Genomic DNA, 18,831 nt, shown 5'->3' on the forward strand with positions numbered 1-18,831 from the left:
CATCCACCACCTCATCAGGATCATGCCCAGGCGTTGTAGGGAGGTCATACGGGCACATGGAGGCCACACACACTACTGAGCCTCATTTGACTTGTTTTAAGGACATTACATAAAGTTGAATCAGCCTGTAGTGGGGTTTTCCACTGTGATTTTGAGTGTGACTCCATATCCAGACCTCCATGGGTTGATAAATGTGATTTCCATTGATAATTTTTGTGTGATTTTGTTGTCCGCACATTCAACTATAATTCATACATACACAGCAACAAGGTAAAGATACCACGTCTGGTCTCCTATGTGAGGAGAGGACAAGCTATGTGAAGAGAGGACAGGCTATGTGAGGAGAGGACAGGCTATATGAGGGGTGGGGACAGGCTAAATGAAGGGAGGACAGGCTATATGAGGAGGGGACAGGCTATATGAGGAGAGGACACGCTATATGAGGGGTGGGAACAGGCTAAATGAAGGGGGGGGAAGGCTATATGCAGAGGGGACCGACTATATGAGGAGAGGACAGGCTATATGAGGAGGGGACAGGCTATATGAGGAAAGGTTATATGAGGGGGGGTACAGACTATATGAGGGGTGGGGACAGGCTATATGAGGGGAACAGGCTATATGAGGGGGACAGGCTATATGAGGGGTGGGGGCACAGGTTATATGGGCGGGCTGCTTTATGAGAAGGGATGGCTTTATGAAATTCATATAGCCATTTCTCCCCTCATAGTGTTATTCTCCCACCCAAAAAATGGTGTAAAATGTAAAATAAAAAAAAGTTCATAAATGTGAATTAACCCCTTCCATATTAAAAGTTTAAATCACCCCCCTTTTCCCATATAAAAATATGTAAACATAATAAAAATAAAGAAGTATGGTATCGCTGTGTGTGTAAATGTTTCAACTATAAATATATAATGTTAATTGAACCGCACGGTCTATGGCGTATACGTAAAAAAAAGTTCCCAAGTCCAAAATTGCAGTTTTTTTGGTCACTTTCTATACCCTAAAAAAAGTTTTTTTTAAAGTGAGCAAAAAGTCTCATCAAAACAAAAATGGTACCAATTAAAACTTCAGATCATGGCGCAAAAAATGAGCCCTCCTACATCCCCATATACGGAAAAATAAATAGGTTGTAGGGGTCAGAATATGTCAATTTTAAACTTACTAATTTTGGTGCATGTAGATATATTCTTTTTTTAAGTAGTAAAATAAAATAAAACCTATATAAATTGGGTATCCTTGTAACTGTATGGATCTACAGAAGAAATATAAGGTGTCATTTTTGTTGAAAAGTGCACTGTATAGAATCAGAAGCCCCCAAAAGTTCAAAAATTGCATTTTTTTCCCAATTTTGCCCCACAAATAATTTTTCTGGTTTTGCCATAGATTTTGTGGTGGAATAATTGATGTAATTACAAAGAACAATTGGTGGCGCAAAAACGAAGCCCTCATATGGGTCGGTAGGTGCAAAATTGAAAGCGTTCTGATTTTTAGAATGTGAGGTGGAGTATACGAAAGTGCAAAAATGAAAAATCCTTAAGGGGTTAATGTCCATTGTTGGGGAAAACGAGAGTCCACAATACAAAACACTCAATTCTGCATTAGAGAGAGTATAAGAAGAGATATTTGTCATTAAATTGTTGCATTACTGGAGCCACTAAAGTCCATACATTACAAGATACATTCAAAGAGTAGAAGTGAAAGAGGCTGCACTCACCATGGGGGAGATTTATCAAAACCTGTGCAGAGGAAAAGTTGTCCAGTTGCCCATAGCAACCAATCAGATTGCTTCTTTCATTTTTCACAGGCCTTCATAAAAATGAAAGCAGCAAACTGATTGGTTGCTATGGGCAACTGGGCAACTTTTCCTCTGCACAGGTTTTGATAAATCTCCCCCACCATGTCTTCATGAAAGTGCTTTAATTCAGTTTATATAGGAGTACATACAGCAGGTGATTGTGAGAAGAGGGTTTTCTTTATATTTTCATGGTTTTTCAGACTGTTATTTTCTGTAATCTTTATTCCTCCTTTCATTCGAATCAGAATTTTGCCAGTTATACACTTGTACACATTTAAAAAAGCTAGCCTGAGGATGTGACAGGCAACATGAACATTGTATTTATATATGTAAGCCTAAAGACGTAACAGGCAACATAAACATCCCTGAAGACATGACAGGCGCCATAAACATCATATTAAAATACTTAAAGGGGTACTCCACTAGAAAACATTTTTCTTTAATTAACTGGTGCCAGAAAGTTAAACAGATTTTTAAATTACTTCTTTAAAAAATCTTAATCCTTCCAGTACTTCTCAGCTATTGTATGCTCCCCAGGAAGTTCTTTTTTTTTTCTTTCTGTCTGACCACAGTGCTCTCTGCTGACACCTCTGTCCATGTCAGGAACTGTCCAGAGTACAAGCAAATCCCCATAGCAAACCTCTTCTGTTCTGGACAGTTCTTCACATGGACAGAGGTGTCAGCAGAGAGCACTGTGGTCAGACAGAAAGGAAATTCAAAAAGAAAAAGAGCTATTTTTTAATAGAAGTAATTTACAAATCTGTATAACTTTCTTGCATCAGTTAAAAAAAAATGTTTTCCAGCAGAGTACCCCTTTTAGTCTGAAGGGACAGGTAACTTAAACGTTGTATGAATTAATAAATGATAAGCCTAAAGGCGTGACAGGAGACATAATAGAACGAAGGCCTGGTTACATGGCAAGTCTAATAAGATGTGACCAGAATGTGAAGCAGCTGAACCGGTACCGAAACTACAAAAAATTTCTAGATCATCTCTAAAGGACAAGGAATTAAAACATTCACCCCTCGGACAATAAAACATAGCGAATGTAAGACCTCTGTGAACAGAAAAGAGATACCTGATGATAGTGAAGGAAAAGCCATGGTGTAAATACCTTCCTACCCGAGGACCACTGGACTGCAACCTGCAACTTTTTACCCATTTGCACCTTGTGCAAATTGAGTGCTGTGTCAAATTACCCTTTGTTTTTAACCCCCCCAAAAAAACAGGTAAATAATTTGATAAATTCCCCCAAATTACTGATCAGAGCCCTGACAACTCTCACTAGATCAGAGCTCAGTAGTTCAGACAAGCTACGGCAAAACTACTGCTGACCCGTGGAAAAATGTATGTGCACAATGCATACACAGCCTTTATAAGTACGCCATACATGCCCTGATAAATGCCCAACAAACAGAGCACTGGTATGTACACAATGGCCCTCATTTACTATTGCAAACCCGACATGAATTGAAAAAAACCCAGACTAACTGTCCATTTTACTATGAAAACCCATAAAAGGGGCGTGGTCATCGGAAAACCCTACAGATCAGAGCATGTGTAAAAAAAAAAGCAAAATGTAGGGAAACCTTAGTAAAGTGGAAAAAAAATTGTAGGGAATTAATACCCACAAGGAAACCTACACTCCACTCTTAGTAAATCAGGGGCAATGTGTATCCACCATACAATTCACTCTCCCGCAAGCACTGTACAGCATATTGTGAATCGTTACCCAGCCGGCTAGCTTTAACTACCTTCTCTGTGGCCTTTTCCTTATTTGTTCATGTGGAGCAGATGCTAGGACTTCTTTCCGCTACATCTTCCCTCTGCAGAGTTTCATGCATGATTTCTCACTTTGTTAGCAGCACCTCATTCTCTATATAAAGGCAATAATCATTATAACCCTGCCAGACACCATGCCCTCTGAATATAACCCTGCTAGACACCATGCCCCCTGGATATAACCCTGACAGACAAAATGCCCCCTGAATATAATACTGCCACTGTTACGCCGAGCGCTCCGGGTCCCTGCTCCTCCCCGGAGCGCTCGCGGCGTTCTCCTCTCTGCAGCCCCCCGGTCAGACCCGCTGAACGGGAGCGCTGCACTGACATTCACGATGGGGATGCAATTCGCATAGCGGGACGCGCCCGCTCGCAAATCGCATCCCAAGCCACCTACCCATCCCGGTCCCCGGCTGTCATGTTCTGGCGCGCACGGCTCCGCTCTCTAGGGCGCGCGCGTTCCAGCTCTCTAAGATTTAAAGGGCCAGTGCACCAGTGATTGGTCAGTCTGATTAGCCTCCACCCGCTCCCTGTCTATTTAACCTCACTTCCCCTGCACTTCCTGGCCGGATCTTGTTGCCTTTGTGCCTTGAGAAAGCTATTACTGTGTTTGCCATTACTGTGTTCCTGACCTCCTGCTATTGCTATTGACTACGAACCTTGCCGCCTGCCCCGACCTTCTGCTACGTCTGACCTTGCCTCTGCCTAGTCCTTCTGTCCCACGCCTTCTGAGCAGTCAGCGAGGTTGAGCCGTTGCCGGTGGATAGGACCTGGTTGCTACTGCCGCAGCAAGACCATCCCGCTTTGCGGCGGGCTCTGGTGAAAACCAGTAGCAACCTAGAACCGGTCCACGCCAATCCCTCGCTGACACAGAGGATCCACATCCAGCTAGCCGAATCATAACAGTAGATCCGGCCATGGATCCCGCTGAGGTGCCGCTGCCAAGTATCGCTGACATATCCACGGTGGTCGCCCAGCAATCCCGACTGATCGCCCAACAAGGTCACCAGCTGTCGCACTTGACCACCATGCTACAGCAACTTCAGTCACAGCTACAGCAGCTGCTACAGCAGCAACCATCTCCTCCGCCGGCTCCTGCACCTCCTCCGCAGCGAGCGGCCGCTCCTAGCCTCCGCTTGTCCCTGCCGGACAAATTTGATGGGGACTCTAGACTCTGCCGTGGTTTCCTGTCACAATGTTCCCTACATTTGGAGATGTTGTCGCACCAATTTCCTACAGAACGGTCGAAGGTGGCTTTCGTGGTTAGTCTCCTGTCTGGGAAGGCCCTGTCATGGGCCACACCGCTCTGGGACCGCGATGATCCTGTCACCGCCACTGTACAGTCCTTCTTCACTGAGGTTCGCAGTGTCTTTGAGGAACCAGCCCGAGCTTCTTCTGCCTAAACTGCCTTGCTGAACCTGGTCCTGGGTAATTCTTCTGTAGGCGAATACGCCATCCAATTTCGTACCCTTGCCTCTGAATTATCTTGGAACAATGAGGCTCTCTGCGCGACCTTTAAAAAAGGCCTATCCAGTAACATCAAAGATGTGCTGGCCGCACAAGAGATTCCTGCCAACCTGCATGAACTTATCCATTTGGCCACCCGCATTGACATGCGTTTTTCTGAAAGACACCAGGAGCTCCGCCAGGAAAAAGACCTTGGTCCCTGGGCACCTCTCTCACAGTATCCTTTGCAATCTACCCCTGTGCCTCCCGCCGAGCAGGCTATGCAAGTGGATCGGTCTCGCCTGACCCATGAAGAGAGGACTCGCTGTAGGGATCAAAATTTATGTCTGTACTGCGCTAGTACCGAACATTTCTTGGTGGATTGCCCTATTCGTCCTCCACGTCTGGGAAACGCACGCACCCAGCTCACGTGGGTGTGGCGTCTCTTGGTACGAAGTCTGCTTCTCCATCTCTCACTGTGCCCGTGCGGATTTCTCCTTCTGCCAACTCCTCCTTCTCAGCTGTGGCCGTCTTGGACTCTGGTTCTTCTGGAAATTTTATTCTGGCCTCTTTGCTTGATAGGTTCTTCATCCCTGTGACCCGTCTCGTCAAGCCGCTCTACATTTCTTCGGTCAACGGAGTGAAGTTGCACTGCACTGTGCGTTACCGCACAGAGCCCTTGCTTATGAGCATTGGACTGCATCATGAGAAAATATAATTTTTGGTCCTGCCCAACTGCACCTCCGAAGTCCTCCTCGGTCTGCCATGGCTCCAGCATCATTCTCCCACCCTTGACTGGACCACCGGGGAGATCAAGAATTGGGGTCCTGCTTGCCACAAGAAATGCCTCACGTCTGCTCCCAGTCCCGTCTGTCGGGCCTCAGTGTCTCCTCCTGTGCCTGGTCTCCCCAAGGCCTATCAGGACTGTGCCGTGCCTCCTCATAGCCCCCGTCCTGGTAACACTCTGCCCTGTGACATGCTTCACCCTCTGCCCCCCCTCCCCATTCCTTCTGAACTACCTGCCGCTGATGTAGCTACCCAGGACTTCTTTTGTTCCAGAAGGAGACTCAAGAGGCGTCCCCTATGTTCTCGTCTCATTTGAAGGGACAAGGAGACAAAAAGAGGGGGAGACCTAAGGGGGGGTACTGTTACGCCGAGCGCTCCGGGTCCCTGCTCCTCCCCGGAGCGCTCGTGGCGTTCTCTCTGCAGCGCCCCGGTCAGACCCGCTGACCGGGAGTGCTGCACTGACATTCACGATGGGGATGCGATTCGCATAGCGGGACGCGCCCGCTCGCGAATTGCATCCCAAGCCACCTACCCGTCCCGGTCCCCGGCTGTCATGTTCTGGCGCGCGCGGCTCCGCTCTCTAGCGCGCGCGTGTACCAGCTCTCTAAGATTTAAAGGGCCAGTGCACCAGTGATTGGTGCCTGGCCCAATTAGTCTGTTTAGCCTCCACCTGCTCCCTGTCTATTTAACCTCACTTCCCCTGCACTTCCTGGCCGGATCTTGTTGCCTTTGTGCCTTGAGAAAGCTATAACTGTGTTTGCCATTACTGTGTTCCTGACCTCCTGCTATTGCTATTGACTACGAACCTTGCCGCCTGCCCCGACCTTCTGCTACGTCTGACCTTGCCTCTGCCTAGTCCTTCTGTCCCACGCCTTCTCAGCAGTCAGCGAGGTTGAGCCATTGCCGGTGGATAGGACCTGGTTGCTACTGCCGCAGCAAGACCATGCCGCTTTGCGGCAGGCTCTGGTGAAAACCAGTAGCAACCTAGAACCGGTCCACCGACACGGTCCACGCCAATCCCTCGCTGACACAGAAGATCCACATCCAGCTAGCCGAATCATAACAGCCACACACCGTTTCCTCTGTTTGTCTGCACCCATAAGTCCTCCTTCAGACCCTTAAGTCCCCCCAGCCCTCCCATACCCCACTGTCTTCCACCTTCCAATCCCTAAGACCTCCTTTAGACCCCCTAAGTCCCCCACCAGATTCTCTGGTCTTCCCTAAGGGTGCACTTACATCACGATTTTACCATACTGTTTTGCATTATTTTTTTTATTTTTTTTTGCATAAACCTATGCCTTAACCCCTTAAGGACCCGAGGTTTTTCCGTTTTTTGAACTTTTGTTCAGTTTTTGCAAAAAAAAGAGTAAACTTTTTTGATTAACATTTTCTTGCAATAAACTTCACATCTTTTAGTTGATATGTTGACATTCCAAGGAAAGTTGGTGCGGTTTGCCACTTGCAAGAAAAAAAACGTATCGCAAAAACCGTATGTCACTGTAAACCCATCTGTTTTTCATTGACTTCAATGTTAAAAAAAGGTATATGGTTCATATACAGTTTTTGAACAGGACACAAAACCGTAGTAGACTGCAGTTTTGTGTACGGTAAAAAAAAAAAATAACACACAAAACCATACGCGACCAGAAACATACACAACCGGATGCTTCTTGTTGCATATGTTTTTTCATGGGATGTCTATGTAAATGTTTTTTAATACAGTTGTACACTGTTTTCCTATACAAAACCATATACAGGAATTGTATAGCAAAATCGTGATGTGAATGCACCCTAAGACTTCTCTGCCCCCAGACTCCTAAGTCCTCTTGTAGACCCCTCTGTCCCCTCCTCCTCCAGACTCTTCTGCCCCCAACCACTCTGTCCTACCCCTCCAGACTTCTTGGTTTCCCTAGACCCCTCTGTCCTCCTCAAGATCCTTAAGTCTGCCCAGACCCCTCTGTCATTCTCTTCAAGATCCTTAAGTCTGCCCAGACCCCTTTGTCCTCCTCAAGATCCCTAAGTCCCCCATAGACCAAGAAGTTACCCAAGACCCGTTTTTCTTCTTTTTAAGATCCCTAAGTCCCTTCAGACCCCTTCATCTCCCTTCTCAACACCCTAAGTCCCCCCAGACTCTTCTGTCCTCCTTTTCAAGAACCCTAAGTCCCCCACAGACCTCAAACATTACCAAATGGTCTCCTCTACTATCACTTCATCTTGGAGACATCAAAAGAGCCATATTTGGTAGTTCCCATCTCAATACATATTTCCCTCACTGTAAATGGGGCTTAGATAACTCCTCCTGTCATTTTGGTACTCATGATAATTAGTTAACCTTTACGCTCATATAAAACATTCCGTCTGACTTATCCTACTGTTTGGTGACTTCTACAATATTTTTTTCTTATTTATCAGGGTGAAGATATGAACAATATTAATGCTCTACAGACAGATGTGAGCGGTGATGAGCAGTATAAGGAGGACATTCCTACAGGGAAAGATCTGATCTATATTAATGCTACAGACGTAAAGGAAGAAGAAGAGACAGATGTGAGCAGTGATGAACAGTATAAGGAGGACATTCCTGTAGGGAAAGGTCTGATCTATATTAATGCTGCAGACATAAAGGAAGAAGAAGAGGAGACAGATGTGAGCGGTGATGAGCAGTATAAGGAGGACATTCCTGTAGGGAAAGATCTGATCTATATTAATGCTGCAGACATAAAGGAAGAAGAAGAAGAGAGAGATGTGAGCCGTGATGAGCAGTATAAGGAGGACATTCCTACAGGGAAAGATCTGATCTATATTAATGCTACAGACATAAAGGAAGAAGAAGAGATAGATGTGAGAGATGATGAGCAGCATAAGGAAGACATTCCTACAGGAAAAGATCTGATCTATATGAATGATTCAGACATAAAGGAAGAAGAAGAGACAGATGTAAGCGGTGATGAGCAGTACAAGGAGGGCATTCTTACAGGGAAAAATCTGAACTATATTAATACTACAGACATAAAGGAAGAAGAAGAGACAGATATGAGCGGTGATGAGCAGTATAAGGATTACATTCCTACAGGTAACCGCCCAGATGAGTAGTAGTCACTAAATACAAAGAATTTAATGCTCCTGCCATCTCTATGGGATCAGGATAATAATAGTTTTACACCTCTCCAGCTCTGTCTATATACTGCTGTTGCTATCTCTTATCGATCAGGATATATATAGTAGTTATACACCTCCCCTCCAGCCCTGTCTGTATACTGCTGCTGCAATATCTATGTGATCAGGAAATATAGAACATGTGAAAAATACCACACCCTGGAGCTTATGGACAAATTTGCTCCTCAGCAGCTAAAATGTCAATACAATGGGCCCCTGTTAAACCATTGATAAAAACATCTAAAATTCACACATATACCTTTAGTCTGCATGGAGGACTTAATATCAAAATCTATAATAGTTTACTATTAGTGAGTATATAAAAGAGAGATTAGTTTATACTCCATTCATCCACTTCATTGTGTTGCCAAAATGCCTGTATATTTATCCCCTGGCAAGGAACATGTCAAGATATTAGTAAAAGTGGTACTCCGTCCCTAGACACCTTATCCCGTATCCAAAGGATAGGGGATAAGGTGTCTGATCGTGGGGATCCCACCACTGGGGAGCCCTGCGATCTTGGCTGCGGCACCCCACACATCCGGTGTATGGAGCGAACTTCGCACCATGCCGGATGACTGGCGATGCGGGGAGGAGGCTCGTGACGTCATGGCCATGCCTCCTCAATGCAAGTTTATGGGAAGGGGGCGTGCCGTCACGCCCCCTCCCATAGACTTGCATTGAGGGGGAGTGGCTGTGAAGTCATGAACCTCCGGTGCTGCACCCGATGCCCTAATCGAATGCCGGGTACAGCAGGGAGATCGTGGGGGTCCCCAGCGGCAGGACTCCCGCGATCAGACATCTTACCCCTTATCCTTTGGATGGGGGATAAGATATTGTTCCGATTTTGTCCTATTCCTGGAGTGGAGCTGATTCACAGTGATTATCCAAGTAGAAGAAGCGTCCATGCAGCTGCAAGGAGATCTCCCCCGCTGCAATAGTGAAAGGAGCCGAGTCCCGTAGCTAAGTGACGTCACTTTAGGTAGCTGAATGGGCCAAAAAGGATTACTCTCGTAATGTCTGAAAAAATCCTTTTCCTTCCTCAGGGATACCACGGCCTCCCGGGACTCAGCTTATATACCTTAACTAATACTAGTCCATGATTAAGGGGGTACTCCGGTGGAAAGCAATTATTTTCATATCAACTGTCTCCAGAATGTTAAACAGATTTGTAAATTACTTCTATTAAAAAATCTTAATCCTTCCAGTACTTATCAGCTGCTGTATACTACAAAGGAAGCTCTTTTCTTTTCTGTCTGACCACAGTGCTCTCTGCTGTCACCTCTGTCCATGTCAGGGGATTTGCTTGTACTCTGGTAAGTTCCTGACATGGACAGAGGTGTCAGCAGAGAGCAGTATGGTCAGACTGGAAGGAAATTCAAAAAGAAAATAACTTCCTCTGTATTATAGAGCAGCTGATAAGTACTGGAAGGATTAAGATTTTTTTAATAGAGTAATTTACAAATCTGTTTAACTTTCTGGAAATGGTTGAATTTAAAAAAAAAAATTTCCACAGGAGTACCCCTTTAAGCCTTTTGAGCCCATGATGTCTAGTTATAATCCTGTGTAATTTGCCTCTATTATTATTATTTTACTGTTGTCTCTGACCTTTCCCAGCATTCCATGTGGCCAGATACAATATTTTAAGTTACATGGTCTTGGGGGAAGGAGGAGTATTAGTGGTTATGCTGCAAGATGTGGGTGGATAGCATGAGTTCAGTAGTTTACCCTGCTATTTACTCCCCCCTGCAACATAGCCACACCCCCTGGAGACAATGTGAGTTATGATGTTTTGTAAGTTTTTGAAAATAGAAATAAACCCCTCCCATTAGAAAATTTTATTTCACTCCCATTCCCACCCATTAAAAACAGATTTGTTATCTCAGTGTGCGGAATATCAAATTACAGATTGTGTAATTACAAAGTACAATTGTCCCACAAAAAACAAACCCTCATATGACCCTGTAGATGGAAAATAATCAAAAATATAATCTGTTTTATCCTTGGCAGATTCTTGTACCAGGAGATCAGAGGAGAATCTTATATCTTCAGATTATAAAGCAGATGATGATATCACACAAGATACATATGAAGAACATTCCATTATCCCAGATACACCCTCAGCCCTTCACAGCCAAGATCTGTCATCTCCTCCTGTTATACAAGTCCAACCTAAAGATTCATCTCAGTCTGTTCAACAAAATAAGGAGAAGCAATTTTCTTGTTCAGAATGTGGGAAATGTTTTACTGTGAAATCACAGCTTTTTAAACATCAAAGAATTCACACAGGGGAGAAGCCATTTTCATGTGCAGAATGTGGTAGATGTTTCACATATAAATCATATCTTGTTAAACATCAAAGAACTCACACAGGAGAGAAGCCATTTTCATGTCCAGAATGTGGGAAATGTTTTACCGAGACATCATCTCTTGTGATTCATCAACGAATTCACACAGGAGAGAAGCCATTTTCATGTACAGAATGTGGGAGATTTTTTAGTCACAAATCACATCTTGTTAAACATCAAAAAAATCACACAGGAGAGAAGCCATTTTCATGTCCAGAATGTGGGAAATGTTTTACCGAGACATCATCTCTTGTGAGTCACCAAAGAATTCACACAGGAGAGAAACCATTTTCATGTTCAGAATGTGGAAAATGTTTTACTCAGAAAGCAGTACTTAACACACATCTAAGGATTCACACAGGAGAGAAGCCATTTTTATGTCCAGAATGTGGAAAATGTTATAACAATAAATCACAGCTTTTTAAACATCAAAAAAGTCACACAGGAGTAAAATGTAAACAATGTGGAAAATGTTTTACTCTGAATTCAATTCTTGTTGAACATCAAAAAACTCACACAGGAGACAAGCCATTTTCATGTTCAGAATGTTGTAAATATTTTACTAAGAAATCATTACTTATCAGACATCTAAGAATTCACACAGGAGAGAAGCCGTTTTCTTGTTCAGAATGTGGAAAACAATTTACTCAGGAACCACATCTTATCAGGCATCTTAGAATTCACACAGGAGAGAAGAAAATTTAGAGCAATAAATGATGCAGATAACACATCTATATATTAACCCTGTACATAGGATATCTGACATTTATACATATATCATATACTGCATCTCCAAACTTGTTCCCAATTGTTAAAAGTTTTCTTTTAGAACGTAGTCACCGATCCAGCGATGTCATCACTATAGTTTACATGGTAGGAAAAGAGTGTGATATATGGTTGTGATATTCACTGCTCCTCATGGAGAAGACCCAACAGGCATAATCCATGGGGAGCTGCTACTGGAGACCCAAACACCTCAGAGAGAAGGGACTTATTCCAGTGATGAAGAATTCCAGGACATGACCAGATTAGAGACACAAAATCACTTCTATCTTCTGGCTTCTAGGACATTATTCTGATGGAAGAACTTTACACATTATAAAAAGTCCTATAGGTGTTGGGGAACATTTATAGACAATTGTTGGCCCAGGCTGTCATGGCGTACCATAGGCCCCCCTGCCTCCATATTACACAGGTCTGATGAGGGAACAGGTTAAGTAAGGGTTAATGTTTGTGGTTCCAACAATAACTGTACAAGGATATATAGGAAGTAAGGAATATATGAGATGAGATTTTCCAGTGCACACAGCTGCTGATATGGGGTTGGTTTGACAAGCAGAGCCCTGCTTGTCCTCAATGCACAGAGCCCTGCTTGTCCTCGGTGTACAGAGCCCTGCTTGTCCTCGGTGTACAGAGCCCTGCTTGTCCTCGGTGTACAGCGCCCTGCTTGTCCTCGGTGTACAGCGCCCTGCTTGTCCTCGGTGTACAGCGCCCTGCTTGTCCTCGGTGTACAGCGCCCTGCTTGTCCTCGGTGCACAGAGCCCTGCTTGTCCTCGGTGCACAGAGCCCTGCTTGTCCTCGGTGCACAGAGCCCTGCTTGTCCTCGGTGCACAGAGCCCAGCTTGTCCTCGGTGCACAGAGCCATGCTCGTCCTCGGTGCACAGAGCCCTGCTCGTCCTCGGTGCACAGAGCCCTGCTCGTCCTCGGTGCACAGAGCCCTGCTCGTCCTCGGTGCACAGAGCCCTGCTCGTCCTCTGTGTACAGAGCCCTGCTTGTCCTCTGTGTACAGAGCCCTGCTTGTCCTCAGTGTACAGAGCCCTGCTTGTCCTCAGTGTACAGAGCCCTGCTTGTCCTCGGTGTACACAGCCCTGCTTGTCCTCGGTGTACAGAGCCCAGCTTGTCCTCGGTGTACAGAGCCCCGCTTGTCCTCGGTGTACAGAGCCCTGCTTGTCTTCAATGCAAAGAGCCCTACTTGTCCTCGGTGTACAGAGCCTGCTTGTCCTCGGTGTACAGAGCCCTGCTTGTCCTCAATGCTGAGCCCTGCTTTGTACACCATTGACCGTACTGTTTAATTAATCATATATTTTTATAGTTTATGCATGTGGCGATACCACATATGTTCATATTTATTTACATAGTTTTTTTTTTATGGGAAGGGGGGGTGATTCAAACTTTTATTAGGGAAGGGGTTAAATCACATTTATTAATTAATTTTTACGCTGTTATAGCCCCATCGGGACTATAACATGCAGTACATTGATTGAATACACAGATCAATGCTATGCCATAGCATAGCATAAATGAGTGTTATTGGTGCTCTACTGCTCCTGCCTTGATCGGCGATCGGACAACCAGGAGGCAGGTAGGGACCCTCCTCGTGTCCATACAGCTGATCAGCCAGAGTGAGCTGCCGGGAAGCTTTTACTTTAGACGTGGCGATCAACTTTGATTGTCACGTCTAAAGAGTTAATGCCGGACATCAGCCTGAACGGCGATGTCCGGCATTAGCCACGGATCCTGGATACTGATAGCAGCTGGGACCGTGTGGGTATGATGCGAGCTCAGCTCCTGAGCTCGCTTCATAACCCTGCCGTGCGCACAGCCATTTATAAACAGCGTTCTGCGGCAAGGAGTTAAAATAATCCATATGAAAAAGAACACCAACCACCTTTTACCTCTGCCAACACAGTCATTACCATATACCCTCTAGTATGTACTGTACACGATGCTGACAATATTAAACAATAAAGAGATCCCCGCAATCTCCTGCACAGCTATTTGGCTCTCCTCCTGCACGGAGGTTGGCACATGTCCTCCATGTATCTCTATGGGAGAGCTGGAGATACCCAAGTATAGCACTCCTGTATCTCTGGCTCTCCCATAGAGATACATGGAGGGCACATGCTGGTCCTTCGAATAACAATAAGATGCTGTTCTAAAAACTTTGGTGAAGGATGGGATAGGATTTATTTTTTTTTTATATTTTGGCTCAAGTATTAGTTATAAGAAACAATACGTATGTTGTACTGAGAATTCTCTGAAATATTGTATACAGAGGTTTATATCAGACAAACTATTCTGTTAATGTCTCCACACTTCGGGGAATATCCCAATAATTATATTTCTAGTTTAGAGATACAAAGCATTGAAAAATGATTCCTTGCATTCACTTCCCAGAAGTGCAAGAGAGAGGTGTTTTTTTTTTTTGTATTTTCACTAAGTGATTGCGAATGTGTGTGTGTCATACAAGTGTGTGTGAATATAAATGCGTAGGGACCTATAATTAAGGGACTGTAAATTCAGGAAGTTTAATTGAAATATTAACTTCAGTTTTTTAATTGTTATCTGTGCAATCACGAAAACTAAGATGTCCTCCATGTTGGAAAATGCAGTCCAGTGTACATCTTGGTCAATGTATACAATCATGGAACAGCAGTTGAAGGGTGTATACTGCTGTGCGAGATGTGTGCGAGTTGTTCATTTGGAAGCCCAGATCCTGGATCTAGAGGAGCAACTGACAACATATGTGGTGTCGCCGCATGCGGAAATGTCCGAATTCTAAAAATATATTGGTCATTAAACCGCACGATCAATGGCGTACGCGCAAAAAATTCCAAATTCCAAAATAGTGCATTTTTGGTCACTTTTTATATCATGACAAAATGAATCAATGCATCAATGCAAAAATGGTACCGCTAAAAACTTCATCACGGCGCAAAAAATTATCCCTCATACCGCCCCATACGCGGAAAAATAAAAAAGTTATAGGGGTCAGAATATGACAATTTTAAACGTATACATTTTCCTGCATGTAGTTATGATTTTTTCCAGAAGTACGACAAAATCAAACCTATACAAGTAGGGGATCATTTTAATCGTATGAACCTACAGAATATAGAGAAGGTGTCATTTTTACCGAAAAAATGTACTACGTAGAAACAAAAGCCCCCAAAAGTTACGTGTTTTTTTTCAATTTTGTCCCACAATGACTTTTTTTTTCTGTTTCGCCGTCGATTTTTGGGTAAAACGACTGATGTCATTACAAAGTAGAATTGGTGGCGCAAAAAATAAGCCATCATATGGATTTTTAGGTGTAAAATTGAAAGAGTTATGGCTTTTTAAAGGTAAGGAGGAAGAAACGAAAATGCAAAAACGGAAAATCCCCGGGTCCTTAAGGGGTTAATGGTAATTATTATGATACTGATTGGGTGACTGTTACTAGTGGGGACCATAGGGGTCAGTTTTGGGTCCTATTCTAATTTAATATATTTATTAATGACTGTCAAGAAATTGTATAAAGTAGTAATCTTTGCAGATGATACTAAACTCTCTAAAGTGGTTAACACAATAGAGAACAGTGCACTGTATATAGTAGATAACACAATAGAGAACAGTGCACTGTATATAGTAGATAACACAATAGAGAACAGTGCACTGTATATAGTAGATAACACAATAGCTTGTGGTGAACTGCAGAAGCAGGAAAGGAAAAACGATCCTCTTGGCGCTCACCCGTAGCTTAAATATCACAAACCGATTCGGACAGTAAAAATAATAAATTAAAGTGGTTTAATAGAAGCTCACCACAAGTTACCCCAGACCGTTCAGAGGATTTTCCACAGATGGGTTTGATCCAGGCAGCACCCCGGCCATCCACCACAGGGATTGGGTATTTAACCCCTTAAAGGGGTACTCCGGTGCTTAAACATCTTATCCCCTATCCAAAGGATAGGGGATAAGATGCCTGATCGCAGGAGTCCCGCCGCTGGGGACCCCCGTGATCTTGCACACGGCACCCCGTTTGTAATCAGTCCCCGGAGCGTGTTCGCTCCAGGTCTGATTACTGTCGATCACGGGGCCGGTGTGTGACGTCATGCCTGCGCCCCCGTGTGACCTCACGCTCTGCCCCTCAATTCAAGTCTATGGGAGGGGGCGTGACAGCTATCACGCCCCCTCCCATAGGCTTGCATTGAGGGGCGGAGCGTGGCATCACACGGGGGCGGAGGCGTGATATCACAGGCTGTCGGCCCTGTGGTCGCCGCTAATCAGACGCGGAGCGAACACGCTCCGGGGACTGATTACAAACGGGGTGCCGCGTGCAAGATCACGGGGGTCCCCAGCGGCGGAACTCCTGCGATCAGGCATCTTATCCCCTATCCTTTGGATAGGGGATAAGATGTTTAAGCACCGGAGTACCCCTTTAAGGACTCAGCCCATTTGGGCTTTAAGGACTTTTTATTTTTACGTTTTTGTTTTTTCCTCCTCGCCTTTAAAAAATCATAACTCTTTTTTATATTTTCTTCCACAGACTAGTATGAGGGCTTGTTTTTTGCATGACCAGTTGTCCATTGTAATGACATCACTCACTTTACCATAAAATGGCGCAACCAAAAAAATACTATTTGTGTGGGGAAATTAAAAAGAAAAACACAATTTTGCAAATTTTGGAAGGTTTCGTTTTCACACCGTACAATTTGCACAAACTTTTTAACCAAATCAGTACATTTAAAATCCCCCTATTTTGAAGACCTATAACTTTTTCATTTTTACATATAAGCGGCGGTATGAGGGCTAATTTTTTGCGCCGTGATCTTTAATTTTTATTGATACCATATTTGCTTATATAAAACTCTTAATACATTTTTCTATTAATTTTTTGGGGAATAAAATGTTATAAAAAAGCAGATATTTTTGGCCTTTTTTTTTTAAGTTCACGCCGTTCACCGTACGGTATCATTAACATTTTATTTTAATAGTTCGGATATTTATGCATGCGGTGATACCAAATATGTATAAAATATATTTTTTACACTTTTTGGGGGTGAAATAGGGGAAATGGGACAATTTACTTTTTTATTGGGGGAGGGGCTTTTTCAATTTTTTTTTTAACTTTTTTTAAAACTTTTTTTTACTTTTACACTTTAATAGTCCCCATAGGGAACTATTTATAGCAATCATTTGATAGCTAATACTGTTCAGTGCTATGCATAGGACATAGCACTGATAAATGTTATCGGTCATCTTCTGCTCTGGTCTGCTCCATCTCAGACCAGAGCAGAAGACCCGAGGAGACGGACGGAGGCAGGTGAGGGGTGGCAGCGCTGCGGGCGATCCGATTATTCTTATTAGTGACTGCAATGCTGCAGATGCCGTGATCAGTATTGATCACGGCATCTGAGGGGTTAATGGTGGACATCCGCGCGATCGCGGATGTCCGCCATTACCGGCGGGTCCCTGGCTGCTATCAGCAGCCAGGACCTGCTGCACATGACCCGAGCATCGCTCCGATGCTCGCGGTTATGTATAGGACGTAAATGTACGTCCTGATGCGTTAAGTACCAGCTCACCAGGACGTACATTTATGTTCTGCATTGTTAAGGGGTTAAGCTCTACAAGGTGTTGTGCTCTAAGCATAACACCGTCAGGTTAGCACAACCACATCGTTGCTATTGGTGACTTTCCACTATCCGGAGTAACGGCACATGTTTTGAGCTTTTGTCTGTTTTCTTTTTACATATATTAAAGATAACACAATAGAGGACAGGCCACAGTGTATAGTAGATAACACAACAGAGAAAAGAGCACTGTGTATAGTAGATAACACAATAGACGACAGTACACTGTCCTCTTGTGTTATCTACTATACACAGTGCACTGTCCTCTATTGTGTTATCCACTTTACACAGTGCTTTGTCCTCTGTTGTGTTATCTACTATACACAGTGCACATAGAGGACAGCACAGACCCGCTGACCAGGAGCGCTGCACTGACACTCACGACGGGGATGCGATTTGCATAGCGAGACGCGCCCGCTCGCGAATCGCATCCCAAGCCACTTACCTGTCCCAGTCCCCGGCTGTCACGTTCTGGCGCGCGCGGCTCCGCTCTCTAGGGCGCGCGCGCGCCAGCTCTCTAAGATTTAAAGGGCCAGTGCACCAATGATTGGTGCCTGGCCCAATCAGTCTAATTAGCCTCCACCTGCTCCCTGCTCATATAACCTCACTTCCCCTTCCCTTCCTGGCCGGATCTTGTTGCCTTGTGCCAGAGAAAGCGTTTAGTGTATGTCCCAAGCCTGTGTTCTAGACCTTATGCTGTTGCCCCTGACTACGACCCTTGCTGCCTGCCCTGACCTTCTGCTACGTCCGACCTTGCTCTTGCCTTGTCCTTTTGTACCACACCTGTCTCAGCAGTCAGAGAGGTTGAGCCGTTACCGGTGGATACGACCTGGTTGCTACCGCCGCAGCAAGACCATCCAGCTTTGCGGCGGGCTCTGGTGAATACCAGTAGCAACTTAGAACCCGTCCACCGGTACGGTCCACGCCAATCCCTCTCTGACACGGAGGATCCACCTCCAGCCTGCCGAATCATAACAGTAGATCCGGCCATGGATCCCGCTGAGGTGCCGCTGCCAAGTCTCGCTGACCTACCCACGGTGGTCGCCCAGCAATCTCAGCAAATCGCCCAACAAGGACAGCAGCTGTCGCAGTTGACCGCCATGCTACAGCAACTTCTGCC

General features: G+C 44.7%; 2 protein-coding genes across 2 annotated transcripts in view; both read left to right on the forward strand.

Annotated features, from left to right (window-relative positions):
* The window catches only part of LOC130298730 (zinc finger protein 271-like), a 52,048-nt gene extending 37,778 nt beyond the window's left edge, over positions 1-14,270 (forward strand). Inside the window, exon 4 of the mRNA XM_056551363.1 lies at positions 11,240-14,270. Within this exon, the coding sequence (XP_056407338.1) occupies positions 11,240-12,021 (782 nt within the window). The 3' untranslated portion in view covers positions 12,022-14,270. The remainder of the gene's footprint in view (positions 1-11,239) is intronic.
* The window catches only part of LOC130297606 (oocyte zinc finger protein XlCOF6-like), a 55,150-nt gene that overhangs the window by 3,174 nt on the left and 33,145 nt on the right, over positions 1-18,831 (forward strand). The gene's annotated exons all lie outside the window — the stretch shown is intronic.

This window comes from Hyla sarda, chromosome 1 (assembly GCF_029499605.1).
Source record: "Hyla sarda isolate aHylSar1 chromosome 1, aHylSar1.hap1, whole genome shotgun sequence".
NCBI lineage: Eukaryota > Metazoa > Chordata > Amphibia > Anura > Hylidae > Hyla > Hyla sarda.